This window comes from Etheostoma spectabile, chromosome 18, assembly GCF_008692095.1.
Source record: "Etheostoma spectabile isolate EspeVRDwgs_2016 chromosome 18, UIUC_Espe_1.0, whole genome shotgun sequence".
Taxonomy (NCBI): Eukaryota; Metazoa; Chordata; class Actinopteri; order Perciformes; family Percidae; genus Etheostoma; species Etheostoma spectabile.
This window is the reverse complement of record NC_045750.1, coordinates 6,150,556-6,176,665: the sequence shown is the minus strand read 5'-3', so window position 1 is coordinate 6,176,665 and position 26,110 is coordinate 6,150,556. Positions and strand designations below refer to the sequence as shown.

The window sequence follows — 26,110 nt, the reverse complement described above, 5'->3', positions numbered from 1 at the left end:
GAATTAGCACCGGGTTTCTGGTACCCAACCCTAGTCATTAGCTATTGAAATTGGGGTGTGTTTATACTCAAAAACACTTTTGCCACCTTAAAGTACAGTGGGGTTTAAAAGTTTCTAATTTGATCACATCCTGTCACCCAAAGCTCATTCTCAGAGATAATGAATTGATTAATCAAATATCCAATTTCATTGTTTGAGTCAGTTTTCAGCTTTGATAACAAACGTTCTCCTGTTGCAGCTTCACAATGGTGAAGATTTGCGGCTTTCTCAGTTTTTAAGTGACCGTAAACTGAATATCTTTGGGGTTTGGGCTGTTGGTTGGACAAAAATCAAGCAATTTCAAAAAAAGTCACCTTAGGCTTTTAAGAAATGTTCTTAATTTTTGGACATCTGACACAGTAGATCAAACAATATGTTCTTCAGGCACTCTTAGGCCCTGATCAGACAGAGTGCTTTTTAGCAGCCTGGAGCAGCTTTCTGTAATTGCTTTCAATCAGAGTGAAGCTCTTTACTCGCTGCTTTTGTTTTGATGAGCGCAAAACGCTTTTCTGCTCTAGGCGCACGGCTCACGTTTTTGCAGGAGTGACCTGAATGCCTTAAATTTAAAAAAAAAAAAAATAATTAAAAAAAAATTAAACTCAAAGTAGAAAAGCCGCCAACACCACCTGCGTTTTTTCCCCCCCCATAGTTTAATTGGATGATTTGAGAGCCATTTGTCTAGCAGCAACAACAACAACAAAATAAAACTGTAATTCTAGGCTTCAACAAAAAAGGCGGTGCGGTTGCGTCTTGCAATTTCCAACCTGCAAAAAATTGGATCCGTCTGAAATGGGCCTTTAGGCAGAGTAGGGAGGTTTATATAAAAAGCCTTTTTTGTAGTCAGGCATTGTGGTTAAAACTGGTTTCAAGCTCTAATGTTATTCATTCAGACAGAAATGGTAAAGGTAAATGTAGTATATCTTTGTTTTGATTAAAAACTTGTGTTCTGTCTGCCAGGTTTCAGTGACTCAATCATCAAAATATTAGATAATGACACATTTTTTTTTTAGAAAAAATCTTAGACAATATGTTTTGCACGTTAACCTATAGAGTAAAGTATTTTAAAAAATGTAAAGTATTTATAAGGTACCTTAACGTACCTTCAAATGACGTCTAAATTCTCTCCTCGTTCTCTCTGACGGGACAACAGCAGATGGATAGTTTTACTGCCTGTGTGATCCGAGCAGCAGTGACACTCGATCCCCCCACGTCCCTCCGTCACCGAGGGCTCTTCGGGGGATGAGAATGGGTCCTAAGATCTCCAGTGGAGACAGATCCCTTCTCTTTTATTTACCAGCCTTTAAGGTGACCTGAGCCTTTAGGGTGACCTGGCCTTTGGCCTAAGGATGGTGCGCAGGGATCAAATAGGGTTTTGTTCTTTCTGTAGATGGGGAAAATAAAAAACATCAGGAATTGAAGAAGAAAAGGGATAAGAGTCTAATTAAGTGATAACTGCAACTTAACCAATCATAATGAAGTGCAGCAGAGCGCTTGTGAAAACACTCTGTGCTCGCTGTCAAAGCTGACAGCTGGTACTCTAGACTGAGTAGAGATCCCAACAAGCTTTCTGGGAACTCCCAGCACCAACAGGATAAAATGGTGGAACAAGCAAATAGTTATCTCCCGGGGTCGATACAATTTAACAAAGTCTGGAAGTGTGGAGCGATGAGGCTGAAATAAAAATGAACATAAATGCATAATTTTCATCACATTTCTACATCACTTTTATTTGTTTCACGTTGCCCCATCTTCGTCTGCAATATTCGATAACACTAACATAAAATAATGGCTCCCAACTGGAGAATTGGCGTGACCAGCTGTCTATCTTGAGGCTCCCAACTCTTAATAGTCACACAAAGGTAGTAGATGGGAACACATTCATTTGTATTTTTTCTTTATCTGATTTTCTGGAAATTTGGTCAAATTCTGCTCCCCATTTGAAAGGACACCTGACTAGTGTCTACAAATTTACCAGCCCCAGCTCTAATTCAGTCAGACAAGGGGGCGAGGTAGCGATACAGCTGCGGGGCGGCAGCAGCAGCATTGGCAAGGCAGCGATGGGGAAATATGCAGCTTAAATGGACCGCCAAATTGAGGGGTTGTGTTTGGTAAATGATATGGAGAGTGAAGCATGTCGCGTGTGTGTGTGTGTGTACAGTGGTGCAGCTCAAGTTGAATGCCTGAACTAGCTCACAGGCGTTGCCCCATTTCAGTACTACAGATCTCTCTACTAGATCTCTAATGTGTCCGGGTTGGCTCAGTTGGTAGAGCGGGCGTACATTTACACGCAGAAGTCTGACCTGTGACAATTTCCTGCATGTCTTGCCCCTCTCTCACCTAGCTGCCCTGTCCATTAAAGGCAGAAACCCCCCAAAAAAGAATCTTTTGAAAAAAAGAAAATTAGATCTCTAATCTAATTTGGTCTAAAATTGGGTGAAATACTAATCACTGAATGAGTGTCTTAGTGTCTCTAAATGTTTGTCTCTTCCTCCAGATCTAAATTACTGCGGTCGCCACCAGCCCTGTGTCAACGGAGGAACTTGCATGAACACCGAACCAGATGAGTACTACTGTGCCTGTCCACAGGGATACTCCGGCAAGACCTGTCAGATAGGTAAGAGAGAGAGAGCCCATGCCAGAACCTGCACCATTGTCTTTGAAAGTAAAACATTCACTGTAACTCTGTGTACATAAGTGTTTTTAGCTCCAGTAGAAGATCTAATGTCAGTTTAAACCCTCACGGCCATCTCATCAACATTCTCATGCGCGTGCCGGGGTAAACAGGAGGCAGCATGTATACTCCGGCCGTTGCTGGTAGTTGCCATGTTAACGTTAGTAGCTTAGTCTCAGATAACGAAAGGTCATGACTGATAAGACCCAATCAGGTGGCGAGACGTTGGCACCAGTGTCGGTGTTGCCAAAGGTCTCTGTTTTTAGGCCATTGAGACAACAACACAACCAACTTTGGGTCCTTTAAAAAGTGCTATACAAATTCAATTTTTTATCATTATTAAATCTGCAGATTTCAAACCAAAACAAGGTCAGAAGTGTTTTCAAATGTCTCTGGTTTAGGGGCTCGGAAACATCGAAGCAGTATGAATGTGAGGTGTAAATATAGCAGCAGATATTTATTTTTAAACCAAAACATAGCAATGTAAATGTAGCCTGTGTGGCTCAGTATTTATGTTCCATCAAGATGGGCCTCTTGTCATGAATAATATTTCTTTTTTCCGCTTCATTTTCTTCATTTTACCAAGTTCAGTTTGAACATTTGCTGCATTTCTAACTAAAAGAAGCAATTTGAAGACCTCATCTGGGGCTCTGAGAAATTGCTATGGTTATTTTTCATTACACTTTTATTTTAGATTTTGTGCATTTAACAAATAATTTAGAATGAAAATAATGGTACAGTATACAGTACATGTTTAAAGATATAAAAAAGCTATGCTAGCATTCATACCAGCTTTACAATGTATGTAGCATTTGAAAAAAAATAACAAACGTATGCCTATATTTAATGTACCAGACATGAGGGCTGTTCTACAGGAACCTAAATCTGTAATCTAAAATACAAAGCGTAATGTCTTTTTTTTTCTTCTTTGAACACCTCCCTCCCTCCCTCCCTCAGCCGAGCACGCCTGTGTTTCCAATCCTTGCGCCAACGATGGTACATGCCACGAGGTTCCCACAGGTTTTGAGTGCCTGTGTCCGCCAGGCTGGGAGGGTCTGACCTGTGCCAACAGTGAGTCGCTGCATTACTTTTAATCATCTCCACTCCTTCCACTCTGATACTTGGTTACATCTTTTACTCTCAGCTAGGGCTGGTATCAAATTCAACACTTTTTAGGTAGTTTAGGTGTGCGATTGCCCAGGCCTGAGTATTGATCTTGACTGGCATGATGTGTGGTCTAACAATCCAGAAGTATCAAGCAATCCAGACCATCAGCAGATTCACTACAATCTCATTCATAGGACATATCTCACCCCTGTGAAAATGCATCACATGAACATAATTAACAGCCCTTTATGCACTTTCTGCCCACTAAAAGCTCAAGGTACATATCGTCCCTTAAACTGGGGTTGATCTCCTATTGGTCAGTCCTGGACCAATATTGCATCCAAAATATCTGCCCTGATTATTGATAATGTAACTGTTACTGTTTGATTCTGAATGATATGTCAGCCCTCCAGCTCTATAAAACTCAACAAAAAAAAAAGAACATGATTGTAACCCGTTCATGACATGTTCACCTCATGACTTGTCTGTTTGTACATGGACCCTTAACTTTTTGGATGTCATATACATGGAGCTCTCCATGGCTCGCATAAATGGCGCGCCAGGAAAAACTTTGGACACTCGGCTCAGCATTGCTGAATCTTTGAAATCCATACTGTAGACTTGTGCTGTACCCTTCTTGCTTCTATATGTGCGTGTGTTTGGTCCCCTTTGTCTTATGCCAGTCTCCCTGTCAATGCCTCTTGTTTGTGTGTTTGTCTGTGTCTTGTTTCTGTGTCTTGTTTATGAGCTGCAGACATCTTTCATGCTGTTGTGTCTCCCTCCTTCCTGTATTTCCTCTCTTTGTTTTGGTGTGGAAACATTTGGTCGCAGGGAGGAGGAGGTGCACTGTGCTTTTTTTTGTATGTGTAGTGTACTTTTTTGTACATTGTCATCTGGACCAATGCTTTTGCTTAAATAAAAAATAAATATTTGATCGCAAAAAATACTTCTAGGCACCACTAAAGTATCACTATAGTATTTAAGTACTTCTACAGTAATGAGTGTCAAAAAAGTGCCTTGTCAGTTAATATCCAATTTTGATACCTATGAATACCTCATCAGCATAAGTGAGCCAATGAGCATGCAGCATGTTTCTATCCAAGATCTAATAATGTCTCTGATTGGCTGTCAAATGTAACACGTCGTAGAGGCAAGCGGGAAGAACTCTGTTACGCACAGAGACGGGGTCACATCGTATAAGCTGAAAAATAAATTGGTGCCGTAATGTGTACTTTTGCAAATTAGTTTTTTATGAAATGTAAAAAAAACATTTAGGAACCGTTGTCGAAGTCAAGTAATTGGTTTCACCAGCCTTATTCTCAGCCACTTTGTTTTCCTCCTTTTCTTCCAGACAATCTCTTGTTCAGCATCCACTAACTTCCCTCCAGATCTAAAGCTCTCCTCTCTCTCCTACTCGTCTTCTTTTACCAACATCCTATTAATGGCTCAAAGTCTAACTCAAGTCAAGTACTTACTTTTAAATGTGGTATGTTGTTAAAAATGACCAGAGAGTGAGTTGAAGTGTGTTGTTCTCAGATTTGGACGAGTGTGCCTCCAGTCCATGTGCTCAGGGTGGAACATGCATCGACCTGGAGGACGGCTTCAAGTGTGTGTGCCCTCCGCAGTGGGAGGGAAAGACATGCCAGATAGGTGAGCTTCAGATTTTCAATGTACCCATGCCATTTCTCACTTTTTATTTGAACCTTTCACCAGATGCTGTTAAAAAATAATCCTTTTGGCAAACAATTTCTTTCTTTAGAGACACGTGTTTTTGCAGCGGGTTCATTCCTGTTTATTCCTCAATGACTTTATGAGCTACTAGTGTGTCTATATCCGTCTGTTTGTTGTTATTGCTGGCGGTGGCATTTGGGATTATTTATTTTTATACCACTCCGGTCTCCACAAGCGGACGTGACCGGCTTTAAGCCAAGAAATGGATTACGTCTGGTAAACAAAGTTAGGTTGTGAGTGTGTTTTTGTGTTGGCTGGGGGGGGGGGGGGGGGTAGGAAAGCGATCCCAAGAGTTCAGTGTCATCTTACCAGCGCAGATCTCAGCTTACAGGCAACCATGGGCCTCCTGTCTTACCTGGAGTGCGTGCGGTGCTGCGCGCGTGCGTGTGCGTGCGCGGTGCGGTGCGCGTGTGGCGTGTGTGTGCGTGGCGTGCGCGTGCGCGTGCGTGGTGTTGTGTGTGTGTGTGTGTAGTGCGTTGTGTGGTGTGTGTGAGTTGGTTTCAGAGAGAAGACAGGTGTGTGAGTGAGCACAGCAGGACTCCCTGCAGACTGCCCCCCCCCCCCTTTTCCCTTTGAATATTTGAGCAGCGGTTCTTTTCTTTGTTGTAACACTTTTGATGTCTTTGGAGGTGGTGAAGGTTTGGGAGTGAAACTGTACTGTTTGCTGTTTTCTCTGAGGCTTTTCGGGATGAGTACTGTGAAACGACCAAACTCATCTGCTCTGTCGTTTGTGAAATAACAAAGAAAAATGAGGATAATATTGGGTAACTATGTAATTCAGTTCAAGTCTGATGTTATACACAGCAGGGAATACTACTAATCACAAACCAATTGATAGATTCATTTATAGTGGAAATAATTATTCGCGACCCTAAAAGTTATGCATTATTGATGAATTGAATAATTCTCTATTAACAAACCCTTGAAAATTAGAGGAGTAGTCCAACGATTTTAGTATTGCACTGACATATTGTCTTCGGGACTCACAATGAACAGATATTTGAAAAAACTGACAAAATTAAAGCAACAGAGGCCGAGGTGTTCTGACTTTTAATGTCTAGTGTTAGCTTCAAAAACACTGGATCCTACATTTTCCAATATATGCAACCAATAGCATCTTTTCTCCAACACAGGCTTTATGTTTAAAATGTCCCCAAGCGCAAGCCGTGATAACTAACCAATTGACATCATCAGGGTTTCAAAGGTTGGGTTTTCTAGTCTCTCTTCTTTCTTTGTCCTTTCCTTGGTTTGTTTGAATTGATGGATTCGGTCTCCTTCTACTTCCTGCCTTTACAGATGCAAATGAGTGTGCTGGAATGCCCTGTGTGAACGCTTATTCTTGCAAAAATTTGATTGGCGGATATCACTGTGACTGTTTTCGGGGATGGTCCGGACAAAAGTGTGACATCAGTCAGTATTTCCTTCCTATTAAAAGTCACTTCTAAATTTCTGCCCTTCCACTGACGTCCTCTTCCTCTGGCTACTTTCAAACGCCTCCTCTCACTTCCTGGGCTCACAACATAGGTATAGTTTAGCGTCACTTGCTTTCCCACATGTGGTAACCCGTTTCTTTCTCTCATTGGCAAACTGAATTATCATGACTGAACTTGCATGCCCAGTTCCCCTCATCTGGATCCAATGCATGCTCAGTTACAGTCTATACAAGGTCTATCTGACACGCTCTCTGCTTCACTAGTTATTTCTTTTTCAAACTTTGACATTATCTGTGCACATTCCACATTGTAGATTAGATAAAGCGATACATATTTATTGTTGTTGTTCATAATGTTTAATAATAAATGTCATTTTCTTCCTCTTCAGATATCAACGGCTGCAATGGTCAGTGCCGGAATGGCGCAACATGCAAGGTATGGATGTTTTAATTTGAATTTATATTTGTTTTTTTGCTTTGGCACCGACATGAGCCAAATTGGCTTGGAGACGCACCACACAGTTCGTGCACAGAAGACCCACTGAACTTATTTGTTTTTACCATTGGACTCTTCATGTTTCTTTGTTTCTTCTGCAGGAGGGCCCGAGGGGTTACCACTGCCAGTGCCCTCCAGGTTTTGTCGGCACTCACTGTGAAATCCAGAGGAATAAGTGTGACAGCAGACCATGCCAGAACGGCGGCCGGTGCCACGCCGTGTTGGACGGCTTTGTGTGTCAGTGCCCACCACAGTTTGCTGGACAGCTGTGTGAGGTGAGTCTCGTGTTCCACAGTCCACGTTGGATTGGATTATTTTGGATACAGTGACAGGTTATAAGATGGTGGTAGCCTTTTTGTGTTTTTATAGTGTCTAGACTTCAGTAGTGACACATTACATGTCTGAGAAGAAACCTCTTTTTTTTTTTTTATGAAGGTCTACAAACCAATCTTGAGACACCAATAGTGTGGGGGGTTTTCTGGTTTCTGTGTAAGACCTGTTAGACACACAATGAGCCTTATGCAAAAACATGTTCATGTTGTTATCCTTAACCTACTTTTTTTCCATGTCAGATTCACCAAACTCTTAATTTGGACAAACTTGTTGTAAATGACTGATTGCTACCGGTTCATGACTAGGAGTGCATTGGTGAGATTTGGTCATTAGCCAAAGGGTTACTTGACAGCCATTTTGATTTTGAAAATCTACACAAAGTGACTTGTAATGCTGTGCAAACTGCAGTAGTCAGTACTGTACAGTGATCTAAGCCAACTGTCCATTGCCAAATTATGATCTGCTTAAAAGTTGTGTAATATGTTCCCAGTCCAATAAGCCAAGCCCAGGTTTCATTTCAAATGATCGTTTTGTTTCTTAGAGACACTACATATCAGTGTCCTTGCTGCAGCCTTTTTCTATTTGAAGTGTGTGTTAGAAGCTAATGTAGGTTAGCAGGGAGGAAACCGACACTCTACTGCATCTCTCGGGTCCTGAATGGAGGACATTGCTGGTCAGGAGCCAATCCTGTTTTAGCATTTCCACTATAAATATGAGCCTCTCTGAATGAGGTGATGCTGGATTTCTGCCCGCATACTACAGAGCTGCGATGCCTGCTTTGGCAGGGCACTGCCAAAAACTACAACGCATCCTGCATCATATTTCTCCTCAGGTCCACAGAAGTACGGATTGTGTAATGGTGAAATATTTGTTTTGCAAAAGACGATTAACACCCTTTGAATGGTGCAAGCAGTCATCAAAAGTCAGTTTTATTGCACTGTGCATTCATGGTTGACCACAAGTAAGTGGTAAGACGTTGCCTCATGGATTTCTGCTACAAATTCATTCTCAACCGTCTGCTCCAATGAAAAATGTCTCTTGTGCTGTGAACTTTTCAAACAGTTCACTCAATGTGCTGAAGATTTGTAGGCACTCTTGCCCTCAGACACGCTCCCCTGACCACACACATGCAAATAGTAAAAAAAAAAAACAGTATCTGTCCCTGGCACTTAAGGTAAAATAAACGGTGTAACCGCAGACTTCACCTACCCTGTTGCCCTAGTATAACGCTGATGTTCAGCACCTTAAATGGCAAATGGGAGCACGGTAGGCTTCGGTTTACATAAACTGAGGGATTTTCACTCCAACCTCTGTATTGCTGCATGCAGAAATGGCTAAATATGTCACAGTGGCCTCCAGTTGGGTTCTTTCTGTGTCACGGTGGTATGACAAGTGATTTATCTTTATTATATTCACTCTGCATGATGTTGGACCAGAGTCAATATTTTCCCTCATAATGGGATATCTTTCTCCTGCTTACTCAGTTTTCACTCTCTCCATCTCCCTTCTGCCAGGCTTCTGTCTCAGAATAATCTTGCAAGATTAAGTAGAGCACAGATGTAAAACCAAAAGCGTGGATTCCCTTGATGGGCTTAGGGAAAGTTTCTGAGGCTTACTTTGCTCTTCCACTTACCTTCGATTTGTTCTGAACGGCAGCAATGGCTTGAGTCAAGCTAAGCTGCTCACCTGCACGACTTAAGATCTGCTTTTTTCTGTTTTTGGTTTACTTGCATCTTTACTTGTTACAGTCCTCACCAAAGAACCATTTTAGTGAGGTGTTTGGTAAATTGAGTTTGTGTGGCATCAGCAGCCTCTCACTTAACACAACTACTGTCCAAGTGGCCTTTGGCGAGGCACCGGACGCCTTTTTATAAAGTAAAAAACCCTCCCTCTCTCCTCCCAAACCCATCCCTTCGACCTATTAAATCAAATACATATTAATTTCTTACACTGCACTTTAACGTTAATTCTTGTATTTGTATATTATTCTATTAAAGCCTGTTTTATTTTCATGACTGTTTTTAACTGCTCTTTAATTTTTTTTTGTAAAGATCTTTGACTTGCCTTGTTCCTGGAATGTGCTATAGAAATAAAGTTGCCTTGCCTTACAACCTCAGCCTGTCAGTAGGTTATCAGGGGATAGAAGCCACTATAGTGCCTGCTTGTCTCAGAGGAAGTGTAACTGCACTACGATCCTTTTCACTTCGGCATTAATATCAAATTGCAACAAACGCTGACTGTGTGAAAGTTATGAATCGTTAAACACACTTGCAACCACTTTATCAGCACTGTCGTGACTCGCTGTGACTTAAACAAATCTGCAAATCTGCAAAGCCGACGGGGGGGGGCTTCTCTGTCAACATGCAGAGAGAAAATATAAGCTTGCGCTTACTCGCTCTCAGGTACTGAAATTTGGCACCCGTTGAGTTGGTGTGTATCTGTCTATGGTAGTACCGGTGTAATTCGGTCGGTACGCAAAAAAATACAGAATTCGGTACCCAAAATCTGGATTTGTGCAGTTTTAAGTGGCATTTTATTAAACTCTAGTTTTCGTGTGTGGTGTGTGTGGTGTGTGTGTGTGTGTGTGTGTGTGTGTGTGTGTGTGTGTGTGTGTGTGTGTGTGTGTGTGTGTGTGTGTGGTGTGTGTGTGGTGTGTGGTGTGTGTGTGTGTGTGTGTGTGTGTGTGTGTGTGTGTGTGTGTGTGTGTGTGTGGTGTGTGTGTGGGTGTGTGTGTGTGTGTGTGTGTGTGTGTGTGTGTGTGTGTGTCGTTTTTTTTTTGGTGATGTGCAATGCATATATTTGTCTTGTGATTGTAGGTTGTGGCTGGTCCCTAGGATGTTGTGATCCAAACTGTGTGGAACGGGCATAGTGCCACAGCATGACCAGGACTTCTACTGCGCGTGTGCCGAAGGCTACGAGGGAAAGACATGTGAACGGCTTAAGGAGAACTGCCAAACCACCCCCTGTCAAGGTGACCAAAATCATCGGCAATGATGAAACCGTATTGGACAAACTATGTCAGAGAAAATTAATATATTGGATTTTCGTCTATATTTTGAAGCGATTGACAGCTGCACTGTTGCTGTAGCGACCAACGACTCAGGAGTGCGGCACATCTCTTCCAACGTCTGTGGTCCACGAGGACGCTGCATCAGTCAGCCAGCGGGCAACTTCACCTGCATGTGTGATCCAGGTTTCAGCGGCATCTACTGTCATGAAAGTACGTAGAGACTCTTAACTTGAGATTTTTTTTCATACCCACACTATAAAATTTTGGAGGGGGGGTGGTCTTTTGCCAGCAAAATTAGTTTTTAAATGGAAATGTCTACTTTAAGTTCATTGAAAAAAAAACATTGAACACGTTTTTTTTTTTTTAAATCCTTTATATTGTATTCCACACAACAACACCGATAACGTCAAAACACATTTATACCAATCTGGTAATTTTCTTTTTAACCCCCTCCATAATTTAGCATTTAATAATAAATGGTTTATAACACATAAGAATGTTGTTGTAAGCAGAAGAAGTAAGAATTTACCATATTTTATTAATGTGATTTTAAGATTGGAAACATGTTTATCACATGTGGAAAACCATTTCACATCTGAACATTTATAACATAGCTTTAATCATAACTAATGATATACAGCTATTGTCAACCAATATAATTATAAACACTTAGCATTTCCTTATATTTTCTTACAAATGCAATGACATTGTTGAAGTGTTTATAAATGCTAATTACGGAGGGTTAAAATTAAGTGTTACTGGGCGCCCAGATAGCTCAGTTGGTAGAATGGGCGCCCCTATGTAGAAGTTTACTCCTCGACGCAGCGGGCCCAGGTTTAACTCCAACCTGCAGCCCTTTGCTGCATGTCATTCCTCCTCTCTCTTCCCTTTCATGTCTTCATCTGTCCTGTCAAAAAAAGGCCGAAAATGCCCCAACAATAATCTTAAAATAATAATGAAGTGTTACTTAGTTTAGTTCTTCTGAAAGTGTTTTGTCTATCTAACCTTTTTCCCCCTCACTCGATCAGATATTAACGACTGCATCAACAACCCCTGTGGAAACGGAGGGACCTGCATTGACGGAGTGAACTCCTTTCAGTGCTTCTGTGCTGACGGCTGGGAGGGTCGACTCTGTGACATCAGTGAGTCCCTCTCCTCCAACATAATTCACAGCAATTATTCATTTTTTTTCAGCCAGTCTATGCAGCCTTCAAAATAGATAACGGTGGTAGAACTTACTCAGTTGTTGATATATTTGAGCTAAATAGAAGCAAGTTTGGTAACGATCCAATCATGCAAGTCTTCCACCTTCCTCCAGATGTCAACGAGTGCACACACAATCCGTGTAAGAATGGCGGACGCTGCGTCGACCTGGTGAACGACTTCTACTGCGAGTGCGCCAACAACTGGAAGGGCAAGACCTGCCATTCACGTGAGTTACATGTTGCCTCTGTGTTTAATGTGCGCGTTTTATTGTCATGTTGTGGCCCCATGCTTACACATCTTTTCTATATTTGTTATATTATCATGTATCATATCATAAGAATGATCCCTTCTTACTGATGCTTTGATTAGTTTTATGAAGACTGTGTGTGACCTCAGTGTTTCTCTGTGATCCTGGCCAGGCGAGAGGCAGTGTGACGCAACCACCTGCAGTAACGGAGGCACTTGCTCCGACCACGGGGATGCCTTCCGCTGTGCGTGTCCACCTGGTTGGGGAGGGAACACATGCAACACAGGTGAGGCCTCAGGATGGCATCTATCACTGAACCTATTGGAGATCTGAGCTGTGTTTCAGAGGTCTGGGACCAGGCTAATATAAGCTAATACTGTACATGCTAAAACTGTGTTCAACGCCAGATTAATACAACTGGTTACATTAAAGGATACTGTATGGTTAAAGTTTGGCTATCAAATTTATTCAGATTAATGGGTTTTCACCGGCATTCACTCTACAGTATAGAGTAAGTATATGTCAAACAATCCATCTTAGTCATAAGTAGGTGACTACCTCTAAGAACAAATTCCCAGTATATCAGCAACTCCTTACAAGCCTAATATTACTGACTGCATATCACAATATTATTGATTCAAACAGATTTCATGGTCCTCAAGCAACAATTTAAATGCCTGAGTTTTGGTGCAACATTTAAGGTTAGATAAGGTCAAGAAAATAGCAAAAATGTAGTTGCATGTTTTATTGCTAAAGTACTGTCATATTGGATGTATGGTGCCAGTATGCTGTTTTTAGCATACTGTTTTTAATTTTTTTTTATTTCTGTTTTTTGGATCTGTGATCTTTGACTAATGCTTTCTCTCTTCCCACAGCCAAGAACAGCACATGCGCCTCCAGTCCTTGTTCCAACGGTGGAACCTGTGTGGGAGGAGGAGACACCTTCACCTGTATCTGCAAAGAGGGCTGGGAGGGCCCCACCTGTGGCCAAAGTTAGTTCCTATATGTACTATATGTATCTTTGCATTTAACTGACATGAAAGTCACCATGCTCACAGCTATAATGTATTGAAGTAGGTGCTAAAAGAGTTACAGGAACTGTGGTCAGAGGAACGTAAAAATCCCCAAATTGGTCCAGTCGGAACACAAGAAAAAAAAGGCTTCTAGGAATGATATGTTCTAGGAACCGCAAAAATCCCTCTGGTCGGAAAGCGGCTAATGGTATTCAGGCCCACAGTAATAAAGTAATAAACCGACACTTGCTATGATCTCCTGACACTCTAATATAGCCAAAACTGACCAGCTCACATGGGATGTGATATTCCAACATTAATGTACCATTTTATGAGCTTGGCAAGTATCAGTTGTAATAAAATAGGAATGTGTGTTTATTAGAAGATAACTTCAATATAAAAAGAGTGACAGGATATGTATTTCAAATCATAGCTTCCTAAAAATCCTTATACATTTAGGATATGGTAGGATGTTAGAACAGCAGCAAACATTAAAACGTGACAAAACGTGAACTTAATTTTGGACTTACTAAGCTGAAGAGTAAATATTTTATCTTGAAAAGCTGTACATTTTATGAAGGCAATGAAAAATGACACACATATGGCACTGTAACAACTCAACACTAAATGTCTCCTTTTTGTCATTCTCTTCAACAGATATAAATGACTGCAACCCTCATCCATGGTATGTATGGTGTCTTGCCTCACACATTATTGTGGCACAGCCAGATCCCCCCCCCCCCCCCATCCCTGTCTCTCTCATCTCCACACTTCTCACAGACCTCGCAGGCTGAAGGGGTGAAGGGCCGCTAAAAGCAGTGGAAGTTGTCGTTAAATCAAGCCTCAAAGGGGCATCTCTCAGAGGATGGGGGATTGGATATTGAATAGGATAGAGAGCTGGGGAGAGAGGTTTTTTGGAGGTGGGGGAGACAAGAGTCCCACCTACCCCATTGTGAATGCAGGTGGGGGGGGCATACGTGTCCATTCTTCCCGTGCGACCTGGGGGGGGAGCTGGGCTTTGAGGAGGAATGGAAGGAGAGGCATGATCAGAGTAGGGGAGAGGAGGGACTGGACACACCAATTAGCATCTGAAAGGTGGAGGCTTGTATTGATGAGTTGAATTGAGCCTTGTGACCACCACAACCACCACCACATATAGACACACCCACACACAAAATCGATGTGCTTTGTTGCAGCTGGAACAGATGTGGCTCTTGTAGAGTTTTTACATTTCTTCCCTCTCTTCAGTTACAATGGCGGTATCTGTGTCGATGGAGTCAACTGGTTTCGCTGTGAGTGCGCTCCCGGTTTCGCCGGACCCGACTGCAGAATCAGTGAGTAGTGACAATGTTACTTTACATGCTTATTGATGCAGAGCAAACATGCAAAACCCCCGAATAAAAGATTTAAAAGATTGATTCTTGATCTACAAGACCCTAACACAGCAATAGTATGATTAAGAGCATGGGTAGGTGGAGTAAGGGAAGACTAAAGGGAAAAGGGGGGACAAGAAAGAGATGGACACTTTGACACCTAAATGTAAGACCAGGACGCCGCCCTCTCCCTTTTTCTCTGTCCTTTTATGCCACAGGGGCCAGAGGTCATTCCTCCTCCATACTCACACAGTCACACAAACACACACAGAAGACAAATTACCCAGTGACCCTTGAATTCTTGTTCTCTGGTCTTTTGTGTCGGCCGGATAGCGTTCACCTTTTCTGTCAGGCTTGAATTTGAGAATTCTCATCCAGACTGTGAATGTGAAACTTGGGTGACAATGGCCAGCGTTCCTAGTGATTTTGGTGGGAAGACACAATTCATATGGGTCCCTCAAAGAGTTGCTGAAATTGGTAGTCAAACGTGTGCACAATTTACTTATGTATTTAAATGAAATGTGGTTTAGTGATTAAAAACATTTTTCATGTCAAATTCAATTTTGGTATAAACAACCTATCTTGACAGGGCTTAACTTTTAAGGGAGTTGTTCAAAGTGTAAGCTACTCTGTCGGATTGTAAACTGCTTCACAAAAGAGGAATGGTTTGCAGATATTTCTGAGGTCAAAGTAAATGGCATGGCATGTTGTTTTCATAAACTTTGTAACACATTATCCTGTTAGCAAACAAGCTAACTGTAAGTTAGCAAGCTTGTACAGGTAAACAGCCCAGAACAGAAAATATTAAAAGAGGCCCAGAGAGCTATTGACTGTGCTAGCATGTTCCAGCTGGCTAACATGTTATCGGCTTGCTAGTTTCGCATTGCCAGACCTTCCTCCTCGGTGCTGTGGAGGAGAGTCTGGCTAGTCCACACAGCATTCCGGGATAGGAGTAAAAAAATGTGCCCTTGTTTATTGGCATTTCTTTAAACTAATTACAATTGTCATGGGCGGCGTTAAGCACCAAAATCAGGAACTCATGAAGGAACTTGTTTTGGTGGAACATGTGTACGTTCAAAAAGTTGTTTAGTCATGCAAAAGAAACTCAGATTGGAGAGAGAGTAGCTATCTGTCTGGGTTTACCCTGCAGAGATCTGAGGAGCAGTAACCTCAGAAATCCACCGCACTTTAAAATTCCAACACAAACTAAACAGAAGGTAACTGACATGGAGCAATTTTGCTGTGCCACCTTGACTGACCAGTGTGAACGAGCCTATACTTAGCTATAAAGCATCATTAGTTAAAAATGTTGAGATCCGAGGCCTTTTTAAATGTGATAATCCTCTTCCCTTCACAGACATAAACGAGTGCCAGTCTTCACCATGTGCCTATGGCGCCACCTGTGTTGATGAGATCAATGGTTTCCGTTGCATCTGTCCGCTTGGAAGATCAGGAGCCCGATGCCAAGAGTGTAAATACATCTCTAATCTACTCATTTATCCACTCCATCATGTAGTTAATGTAGACAAAGTTTGTACTCCATGTGCAGAATGCACTCATTACTACAGACTTCCTGTTACAGAAGTTTAACATGTCTCTGTCTGTCTGTAGTTATAGGTATTGGAAAGATTTGCCACTATGCTGGGCTGCAGTTTCCCCATGGCAGCCGCTGGGAGGAAGAGTGCAACAGCTGCCATTGCATCAATGGCAAAGTGGATTGTACAAAGGTAACATGGCCCTTCTAATAAACGGTGCCAGCAAATATCTATTACTCCTAACTTACAAACAGCAAGGAAAAAAACAACCAGTACAGAGCTGTTTGAGACAGAGGAGCTTCAGTTCAAACAAATGAACAAACTGGCTGAGATTGTGAAAAACAGTCTGAAATGTTGCTTAGGTTAGTTGTTGTAGTAATATGTTCAATTACTTTGTTGTACTCATTTTGTGTTATTTTACTACGTGTTCATTTAAAAAAAAAAAAAAAAAAATAGTTGTGCAAAATTTTAAGTATCAACTAACCACTCAACATCACAATCATTTTACTAGAAACATTTTCAGTTATGCTGTGACCGTAAATGAGATCAAAGCTGAAACAATAACTTACCATTGGCAGAAAATGGTATGGACTATTTTGATAATCGATTAATCGAACATTTGATGTTCATGCTGCTGAGTCTTAAGTGATCAATCAATAATGAAAATGTTATTTGGGTTACGGTTCCTGTGTCATGTCACTCCTATGTGGGAAAACTTAAAGTAACGTGTTACCGAATATTTTGTTAACTCTGTGACACAAGGTGCTGTGTGGTCGTCGTCCCTGCCGGCTCCAGTCTTCAGGCCATGACCCGAGACAGCAGTCCTGCCCGACTGGACAAGAGTGTCTGGAGCACAGTTACCTCACCTGCTTCAACCCCCCTTGCCATCAGTGGGGGGTTTGTTCCATGGCTAGACCCTCACCTCCACAAGCAACTACCAAATGCCAGCCAAACACTGGGCATTTGGACAACAGCTGTGGCCGCATAACACTCGTTTTCAACAGAGACAAAGTACCACCTGTGAGTCATCTCTTCACAGAAACCCTCTCCCGTTGCAGTCGTGCTTCCACATTTTCAAGCAGGGGTTTTTGTTTTGTTCCTGATCCAGTGTGCGTGTGTCTGTATATACAGGGAACAACAGTGGAGAACATCTGCTATGAACTGAGGTATCTTCCTGACACCCGAAGCTTGGCAAAAGAACACGTCCTTCTCCTGCTGTGTGACCTCTCTCATTCAAATCAAGATGCTGTAGAGGTGGCTATAGTAAGTGAATTTTCCAAGTTAGTACGTTGTTCTATTCTTGGCTTAGCACACTGTTCATTATACTCTGTACTCTGCACTATAGTTTGTATAGATAGTTTGGCTATTAAAATTACCCCATTTTGGCTTAGTAGCACCGTGTCTGAGGCCATTAGGTCTTATAAGCAGTTTTGCCCGCACAGTTTCAGTTGGTTGGGACCCAAATTCCCAACTAACAACTAGGTCTGCTATTTGGCAACTTGGCCAACAAAACAGTCAACCCTGTGATTGTTCACAACCTTGCTGCACAACCTGTTGTTTTCAATCAAAAGTTCTCACCTAAAATAAAAGTCAAAGTGACATATGTTGTCATTAAAGGCTGCAGAATCCTAAATTAAGTTAAAGGAATAGCTTAGACATTTTTGAATGCACTTATCACTTGCATGCTCTTGTTTGCCTCCTCTTTGTTTTTGTTTTGGGTGCATGAACTTTAATGCTTGTTTTCCAGCTGGTTTGTTTCATTTCTTCCATGTTCTCTGGTTTGGTTCTTAGTCTTTCCAGCCAGAGGATCTACCAGACCACAGTCTAATCCAGGAGGCAGCCAGTGCCATAGTGGGCAGCTTGTCCAAGCCACATAACAGCTCCATAATGCTGGCAGTCATTGAGGTCAAAGTGGAAACACAGGTCATGCCCCAGTCAGTGGGTGAGTAAAAATAATTAACAAAGGTGTACCACAAGGGTTTGTTGTGGACCCCATTCAGTTCCTTATTGGTGACTTCTCACTACTTCTGCTGATTACTATTCCTTGTCCTTCTTTCAATCCCTTGTAAATCTTGATGTCAACAGATTACCTGGTGCCTCTACTTTGTGTGGTTTTCTGCTTGCTCTGCCTCTTCTGCACCATCGTATGTGTTTGGTGGACACGCAAACGGAGAAAAGAGCGTGAGAGGAACGCACGATCAGCAGACGACGACAACGTGAACAACCAGTGGCAGCCACTTCGGCCAGTCGTGGGACGTCAGCAGCAGCAGCAGCTGAAAGAAAGCAACAGGGACGCCGAGCAGGAGCGCAAAAAGCTCATGGGCCCCTCCTATCGGACGTGTGATGAAGGGGAGGAGGAGGAGGAGGAGGAGGAGGAGGAGGAGGAGACGGAAGGCGAGCTTGAGCTCGAAGAGGAGTGTGGTGGAGCGGAGGCAGGAAAGCAGCCGGTTTATAAGTACTCTAAAACTGCAATGCAGTCCAGTGGGGGAGTGATCTGTACCATGCACAGCTCCAGTTCACCCCTTAAAGCGCCCCACCGGACCAGCTACAGCCCCAAAGACAACCGCTGGAAAAATGTCAGTGCTGTCTTGACTAGTCAAAAAGACCTCAGAGACCATTGTGTATAGGAAATTTAAACAAAGTACTCGCAATGTGGAATGATAGAAACTGCAAGGCAGTAGACTATTCTTATTTTTTGATTACCTTTGAAAAGAAAAAGAGGCTTTGTGTTTTATTAAGCCGTTCTTTGTTTTCATGTTTTTGTCACTGTCACCTGAAATAATTTTTTATTCCCGAGGCTAAAGTACAGTGAACATCCTTATTTTTTTTTTCTTCTGTTCACTTTTTTTCTTTAATTATGTACAGAAGAGCTGAAATGTAACAATTTTTCAGGGGGCAAAAGAAGCTCTTTGCAATTTTTGTTTATGGAATTGTACCATTTAAAAAAACAATGAATCATCGAAAGGAGAAAAAACAAAAACCTGTATAAAGATTTACTTGTTTACAGATGATTATGATTTTGTTGAATTGTCAGCGGGGTCCTGTTCAGTGTCTGTAGGGGAGCAGATACACATTAAAGGGACAGTAAAGGAAGGGTTTTGAGGGAAATGGCCTGTTGCAGCCACAGTTGCTCTGTCTCTTTCCAGTTTTGCCCACTGATCCACCTGTGGCCGTCATGCGCCAGCCTTACCAAAACACTTGGCCTGGAGGGGAGAGGGGACAGAAACCCCAGTGCCTACTATGTGGCCTTCCATTTTTTTCTCCTGTCTCTCAGTTGTCTTGGCTGAAAGCTCTGTTTGAGGATTTTTTGCAGTATTTGAGTTGGTAGCAAGTGCCTTTCTAAGAGCCGTGTCGAGGCTCCAAGTCGCGCTGCCCAGTTTGACCTCCGTGTTCTCAAATCTCAAAGGGATATAAGTGTACATCTAGAGTTCAATTTCACAGCAACACCATTCAAGGTATTTGATCAAAACAGAAATGAATACTCTGTATATATGTGTAAATACTAAAGGAGTCGCTGTGTATATTTGAAATAAGTAACTTAAAGACAAGTCACACATTTTTATTATTATTATTATTATGATTTAATTTTATTATTATTATTTTTTACAACGCCATTCATTTTATTTATGCCAGTTGAATTAGGCATGTTTTATGACACTTCATATCCAAAGTCCCACGGTTAAGAACTTTTACAATGAGGTACCATCTATGAAGGAATTTCTGAAGGGTTTATAAATTGTTAGTAATGAGGACGCATTTCTTTTTTTGTGACTGACTGTCACATCAACAGTTGTGGCTATCTCTTTATGGCAAATCAGTGATACCTTTAATTACCATAAAATAACTGGCTAAAAGATAGAAAGCTACTTTCATTTACAATTTAATAATAAAACTATTTTTTTCTGGCTATATGTGGTACAACAATACTAAATTTGGTCTCAGGCTTCAGCTACCTTTTGCACTGTAATTCTTCTACCAGCATGGCAATATTAACCAATTAGTCTATGTCAACAGTTGTTTGACGGCAAGCATTATGGATAGTTTTTGGATGCAAAAAAATCCAAATTCTTTAGCACTTAATTTTCTCTATTAAAAAAAAAACTGAGGAAAACCTGTATTAGCTAAATGTATAACTGATTAATCCGTGTTCTTATTATTTCATAATTGCATCGTGAAACCGATTTTTAATATAGTCATAAAGGGGAAGTCAAAAATGTATCAAATGGGGCAGGATAGTTCTGTCACACTGCTATTTAGAGACTGACAGTTGCCAGTATGGCCACTCCTCAATCCTTGATGTACCAGTAGGTGTTTTGCAGTAGGTCCGTTTTTATTTACTCTATTAGAGGTATCACTGATTTTGGTTGTTTATTCAGGATTTGGTTAACAAGAAAATTCACCAGTAGCTTTTCGCAGGCAGTGTTGCAAAGCTGCCAACATTATAGCCTTAAAAAGTTCTCAAATCATTTCTAAACCCATCACAAACCCTTTTCTTTCAGGTGCCTTAATGTAATGAGTAATGCATTATATTTGTATCATCTTTTTATGTTGGTTTGTTTTCAATATTAAGGAAAGTAACTTTAAAACATTGTGTGTTGTATAGTGGCGTGTTTTATTCGCCTGAGTAAAGTGCTCTCCTTGTCTCACTTTGCTGTCATGGAGATTTCTTGAATAAAACACTTAATGGAGGATTTGAGAGAGAGAAAAAAAAAAAGTCCACTACGACTCTTTTGAGTGTCATGAATGTGGATGTCAGTCGGTCAAATGTGGACATGCATTAGCTTCGTGTTTGGTTAAAAGGCTTTAATGAAGGGAACAATATTTGCAGTTGCAAATGTTTTGCTACCATGCAGGTGTGTTTTTTGTAGTTACCAACTCAGTTCAAAATGACCCCTTTTTCATATCATGTCATTGTCTCAAAACTGCATCGTATTTTCTGTAAATGGGACACAGCAAAATATAGAATTAAAGATGCATCACTGCTGGTGTTAAAAGATGAATATGCATATTGTATACATTTTATTCTACAAGTGACAGTTCGTTTTATACAAAGTTTTCCATTCTTTTAGTGGATGTTTCACTGTTCTAATTAATCATCCCAGTTATTTATTAAAGCCGTTTTGTTCAAGTTCTTGATTCTTATCATGTCTGCAACAATAACGGAGAAGCCGTCGTTAGCAATGAAAATCTTAGGCAAAAAGGAAATGGAGCATGGCAAAACATGGTACACAAGTAAAAGCAAAACCTGAATCTAAGACAAAATAGTAAAAAATATAGAGGGCTATAATATGAATAACGTAACAAATTTGAGTAGACAGTATTGCAAAAAAAACTAAATGGGAATATTATAAATATACATAAATGTATAAACCGTCTGTTAACCCTTGTGTTGTCCTCCCCGGTCAAAAACAGACCAAATCTTGACATTTTTGTCCCTTTTTCAAACTTTTTTTTTTTTTTTTTAGTTTTCACTAACACCACCTTACTACCACTAGTTTTACAGTACTTTTTGGAATTCATGGTAAATAACCATTTTTATAGAATTATACCTAACATTTGAGTTAAAAAAGCAGAAATTATTAATTATTTAGACTAATAGTTAAGATCAGAGGAACGTACAGATGAGTTTAGTCAGGAATGAAAGTGATCAATTGTATTTGCAAAGACCGTTGTAAGGAATCCAATCCATTTTTTGTGATAATTTGGTTAAAAAAAAAACATATTTCAGATATAGACATTTTTTTAAATGGGTCAAATTTGACCCGAGGACAACAGGTGGGTTAAACACTAGGTACAGTATATAAAGGTAAGGTGACGGAATAGATTTATATACTTGGTTTGCAGTACACAACATTGGAAACACTCGCTGGCGTGCTGCATATCCATATACCAAAATGTGTTGACATTGTTGACATCTGAATTCATATCACAATGATCTAAAGGTCCACTTGCGCTGGAAATATCGTCCATATCCGACAGCCTTCATCAGCAGATGGAGTTTGCTCAGTGGTCCTGGTACTGTAGATGTTCAAACTTTTTAGGAGCTTTTATCCATGTTTAATAATCAAGATGATTCATTCTTGACGTTGACCTTGGAAACAGCAGTTGACAAACCGAAACTAAAACTAATTGAAACTATTGTCATTCAATATGGACCAGGTGCTACACATGTACTGCTTAATCCTATATGTAAACTAGAGCTATACCAATACCGGTATCGGAAAGTACACAGATCCAATACCACATAATTTAGCCCCAAAGAGAATCTACTTTAAAGTAGTTTATGTTTTTTTCTGTTATGACTGACTGTCAAACTGGATGATGAAAGAAGGTTCTGTGGCATTTATTATTTGTGTTTGTTCATGTTTCACAAAGAGTTTAACCTGAGCTAGACCGACCATAAAGATAGAAATCAAACCACATACATACAGGGATGGTAGTATACAGTTGTTAAAACAGAATAAAATATATGACACACTTGTATCTGATCAGTACTTGGTATTGGCAAATACCCATGTTCATGTATCAGAATCGGTATCAGGAAGCAAGAAATGGTATCAGACCATGTCTACTTGAAACTATACTTTTAGAAGTAAAAAATAAAATTTGATGTAGTAACTGCATTAGATAAAACATAAGAAATTTTGAAAACATGCCGTCAGCAGATGACAGTCAAGACAGTTAAGTACAATGTCACCAGGGCTTAAAGCTGCAGTTTTCATTATCGTTATGTTAATAATTGATCAGCTGCACCAAGTTGATGTTTTCACAGTAAAGGCTCATCCATAAACCCACTGTACACTACCTGTCAATCACAAAACAGCAGGCAATATGTCAACTTTAATGCTAACTAAATTTGCACCTAGATTGTAGCAAGATAAAGAGCCAGATTTTTCCCTTAGGAGTTGGTGGAGACCAAAAACAGAGCTAAAAGCAGACTGGATGTTGGACTTAACAACAATCAGAGGGACAGAAACAAATCTACAAATGAATGCCAATGTTTTTCCTTGCCTACTGGATGTGTAACTTCTTGCTAACATGTATCACGGCTGCTACTGAGATTTCATTATATTTTACCTACTCTCTGCTTGTTCTGAGCACAATTTATTAACAGTATATGTATGTTTAATGCCTCAGTTCAATTAACTACATTTCACCTAGTTTTCATTACTGTTTAAATGGTAAAATTATAATTTAAAAAAAACGTAATAGTAATAAGTATGTGTTTGGAAAATGTTCTGAAAGGTCATCTGACCCCATTCACAAAAAAACTAGTTTTCTCACTTTATATGAATATTTCTTCAGTAGAAAATATTTCCAGTGGAAGCAGTTCACGGTAATAATTTTGGATCATTCAGACCAAATGTGATGCTTCCAGTAAGATTTTCAAATAACATCTTTCAGTATTTATAAACAAAAATAAAATTGCAATCATCTCCATAGTAAGGGTGTAGAGGAAGAGATGTTAGGGACAAATTAGACATCAATTCAGCTCTGCTCAGTTTAATAGCTCAATTGCAGATTTGTTAATGTTGATTCTTAACTAAATAGTCTTATGTGTATTTACACATCAAATCACATCAAGATTATCTCTCACCCTCCATCTGTTGCCACTCACACAAGAATAACAAACTTCTGAAACCCTACAGTCCTTGCCCTTGCCCTCAGCTGTGAGGGCTGAGGGCGGCCTGGATCGATCGATCCAATAACCTCACCAGCCTCCGCGCCATCCTGCCATCACTCTCCACTCTCGCTTCCATCACACCAATAGAACCTCATCTCCTGTTCTGGGCCGATCCGGTCTCCGCCAATGGGAGGCTGGCGTGATCATCCTGGCCATATAAAGATGTGAATGTTTCATGAGTAATGGTATAATGCCGTGTGGAGTGTTGGTGGGATGGGACACTTTTCCTCCCTGCTCCCATGGGTGCCCCTGGCTGGCGCTAATAGGACCTTCCCTTGTCGGAAAGGCCGGATCGACTTACACAGCTTTGTGGAAGTGATGGATTTTCAGTGTTAGAGAGGAAGAGAGATGATGATTTTTATGGAAATACTAAAATGCAGATGACTCTAAATTTACTTTAAGAAGGGTTTGATCCTGTAGTCCAAGCCTCATTTCACCCTGTAAAGAGATTTTAACGACTTGGTTATCAGAATATTGTGTGTTCTTTCTGCATGTGAATTGCTTATTGGTGCTTATATCTGTATTTGTTTAATACTGTATGTAGGTGACAACTCTTACTTAGGGTGGAGGCCCTGACTATTAGCAGTGATATATTAAATGTCCAGCATTTATTGGTCTGTTCTCAATATGTGATTTAACTGGTCAGAACATCACACCACCAAACCTTAAGTTATAGTTCAGAGAAATGCAGATGGACTGCACTATGGTTCTCCTCAGTGTCTTGATTTATTTATTCTGATATCAATTATTAGCCTCATTGGGCTTCTCAATCTGTAAAGCATATGAATTTAACCCATCAACATTGTAATGTTTTCCCCTCTTTTATGTCTTATAATTAAGCATAAAACCCTTTATTTATTGCCATTGCTTGGTACAAGGTAGATGTGTGATGCCAAGTTGTCTTTGTGCCTGTCAGCATCAGTACCCCCCACTACTACACTGAACCCAGACTGCATCAGTAAACCGATACCAGATTCCAAAAGTGGCTCCTTAAAACAAGCCAAGGACATCTTGGTACGCTGCATTTGTAAACACATAGTACTACTACACTGAGCTCAAAATGGCTGAAGGTTGCAGTCTCTTTCATACACACAAGCACCTACACACTGCAGACAGCAGTACACTGACTGACTGTGAGATGGTATTTTGTGTGTGCTCCTGCTCTCTGTCATTGCTCTGTACATCTGTTGATGTGGGTCTTTGGGACCATCTGACAGTGGAAGCAGCTGGGTGACAGGATTTTAGGCTAAGCCCTCTGTCCTCACACAACACACACACACACACACACACCACACACACATACACACACACACACACACACACAAAGTTACAAACCAAACATGGCCCTCATGGGACATCAAGCCAGCACGTGTTGGTGGGCAGCGGGCTGCAGCTGGCATTGTGGGCTGACTGAGGCAGAGAAACAAGCCACAGTGTACTGACTGTGTCTGTGTGTGTGTTGGCTGGCACTGCAGGTCTGCCTTGCCGCTGTATTAACCCTCACACGTACCCTCTGCACCAGAAGGTGATGGTGGTGGTGGTGGTGCGGTGGAAGGGGGGGGGCAGCTACCATTTTGGCAGACGGGAGTGCAACTGTGATGAGTCGTACATCGCTATCTGGGACAACTGTTCATTGTGTGTGTGTGTGTGTGTGTGTGTGTGTGTGTGTCCAAATAAACAAATGCGGGAGCGGGTTAACTTAGCAGTTACACAAGAGAAATGAAAAGAAACAGAAAAGTATACATGAATTTGAATTAAAACAAATGGGCAAGGGCAGGAAGCCCTTCATTATAATCAGTTATGATAATCACAAATTTAAACAAGAAATGTTTAAATAAAATGTCTTTTATCCATAGCTGCAGGTAACATGTGGACAATGTACAGGTGTCATACTTTTTGTTTAATCTGCAGATTCCTCAATTAAGTGATCATTTGGAGTATAAAACGTCAGCAAATAGTGAACTCCCATGGTGGTGTCTTTAAATATATTTTCAACCATCAGTCCATACCCCAAACTCAAAGAAAACAGAAAATACTTACATTTAAAATCTGGCGAATTCTTGCCAGTTTTGCTTAAAATCGATGTAAATGATTAATCAATTATCAAATAGGTTGCTGATAAATTTTTGGTCGATCAAATGGCTAATGGTTTTAGCTCTAAGGCATAATGGGCAAAAGCCTGCCTGTGCATTGGGTTGATTTAGAACCTATTATCACAACAATGCTCACTTTT

At 40.8% G+C, this 26,110-nt stretch overlaps 1 protein-coding gene across 1 annotated transcript in view; it reads left to right on the top strand.

Annotated features, from left to right (window-relative positions):
• The window catches only part of jag2b (jagged canonical Notch ligand 2b), a 52,720-nt gene extending 31,399 nt beyond the window's left edge, over positions 1–21,321 (top strand). Inside the window, 20 exon segments of the mRNA XM_032543094.1 lie at positions 2,534–2,653; positions 3,668–3,781; positions 5,354–5,467; positions 7,370–7,416; positions 7,578–7,776; positions 10,644–10,691; positions 10,694–10,780; positions 10,871–11,029; positions 11,848–11,961; positions 12,138–12,251; positions 12,445–12,558; positions 13,148–13,264; positions 13,943–13,970; positions 14,534–14,619; positions 16,016–16,129; positions 16,270–16,385; positions 16,956–17,213; positions 17,325–17,456; positions 17,985–18,135; positions 18,279–21,321. Of these exon segments, the coding sequence (XP_032398985.1) occupies positions 2,534–2,653; positions 3,668–3,781; positions 5,354–5,467; positions 7,370–7,416; positions 7,578–7,776; positions 10,644–10,691; positions 10,694–10,780; positions 10,871–11,029; positions 11,848–11,961; positions 12,138–12,251; positions 12,445–12,558; positions 13,148–13,264; positions 13,943–13,970; positions 14,534–14,619; positions 16,016–16,129; positions 16,270–16,385; positions 16,956–17,213; positions 17,325–17,456; positions 17,985–18,135; positions 18,279–18,820 (2,774 nt within the window). The 3' untranslated portion in view covers positions 18,821–21,321.
• The last annotated feature ends 4,789 nt before the right edge of the window (positions 21,322–26,110 follow it).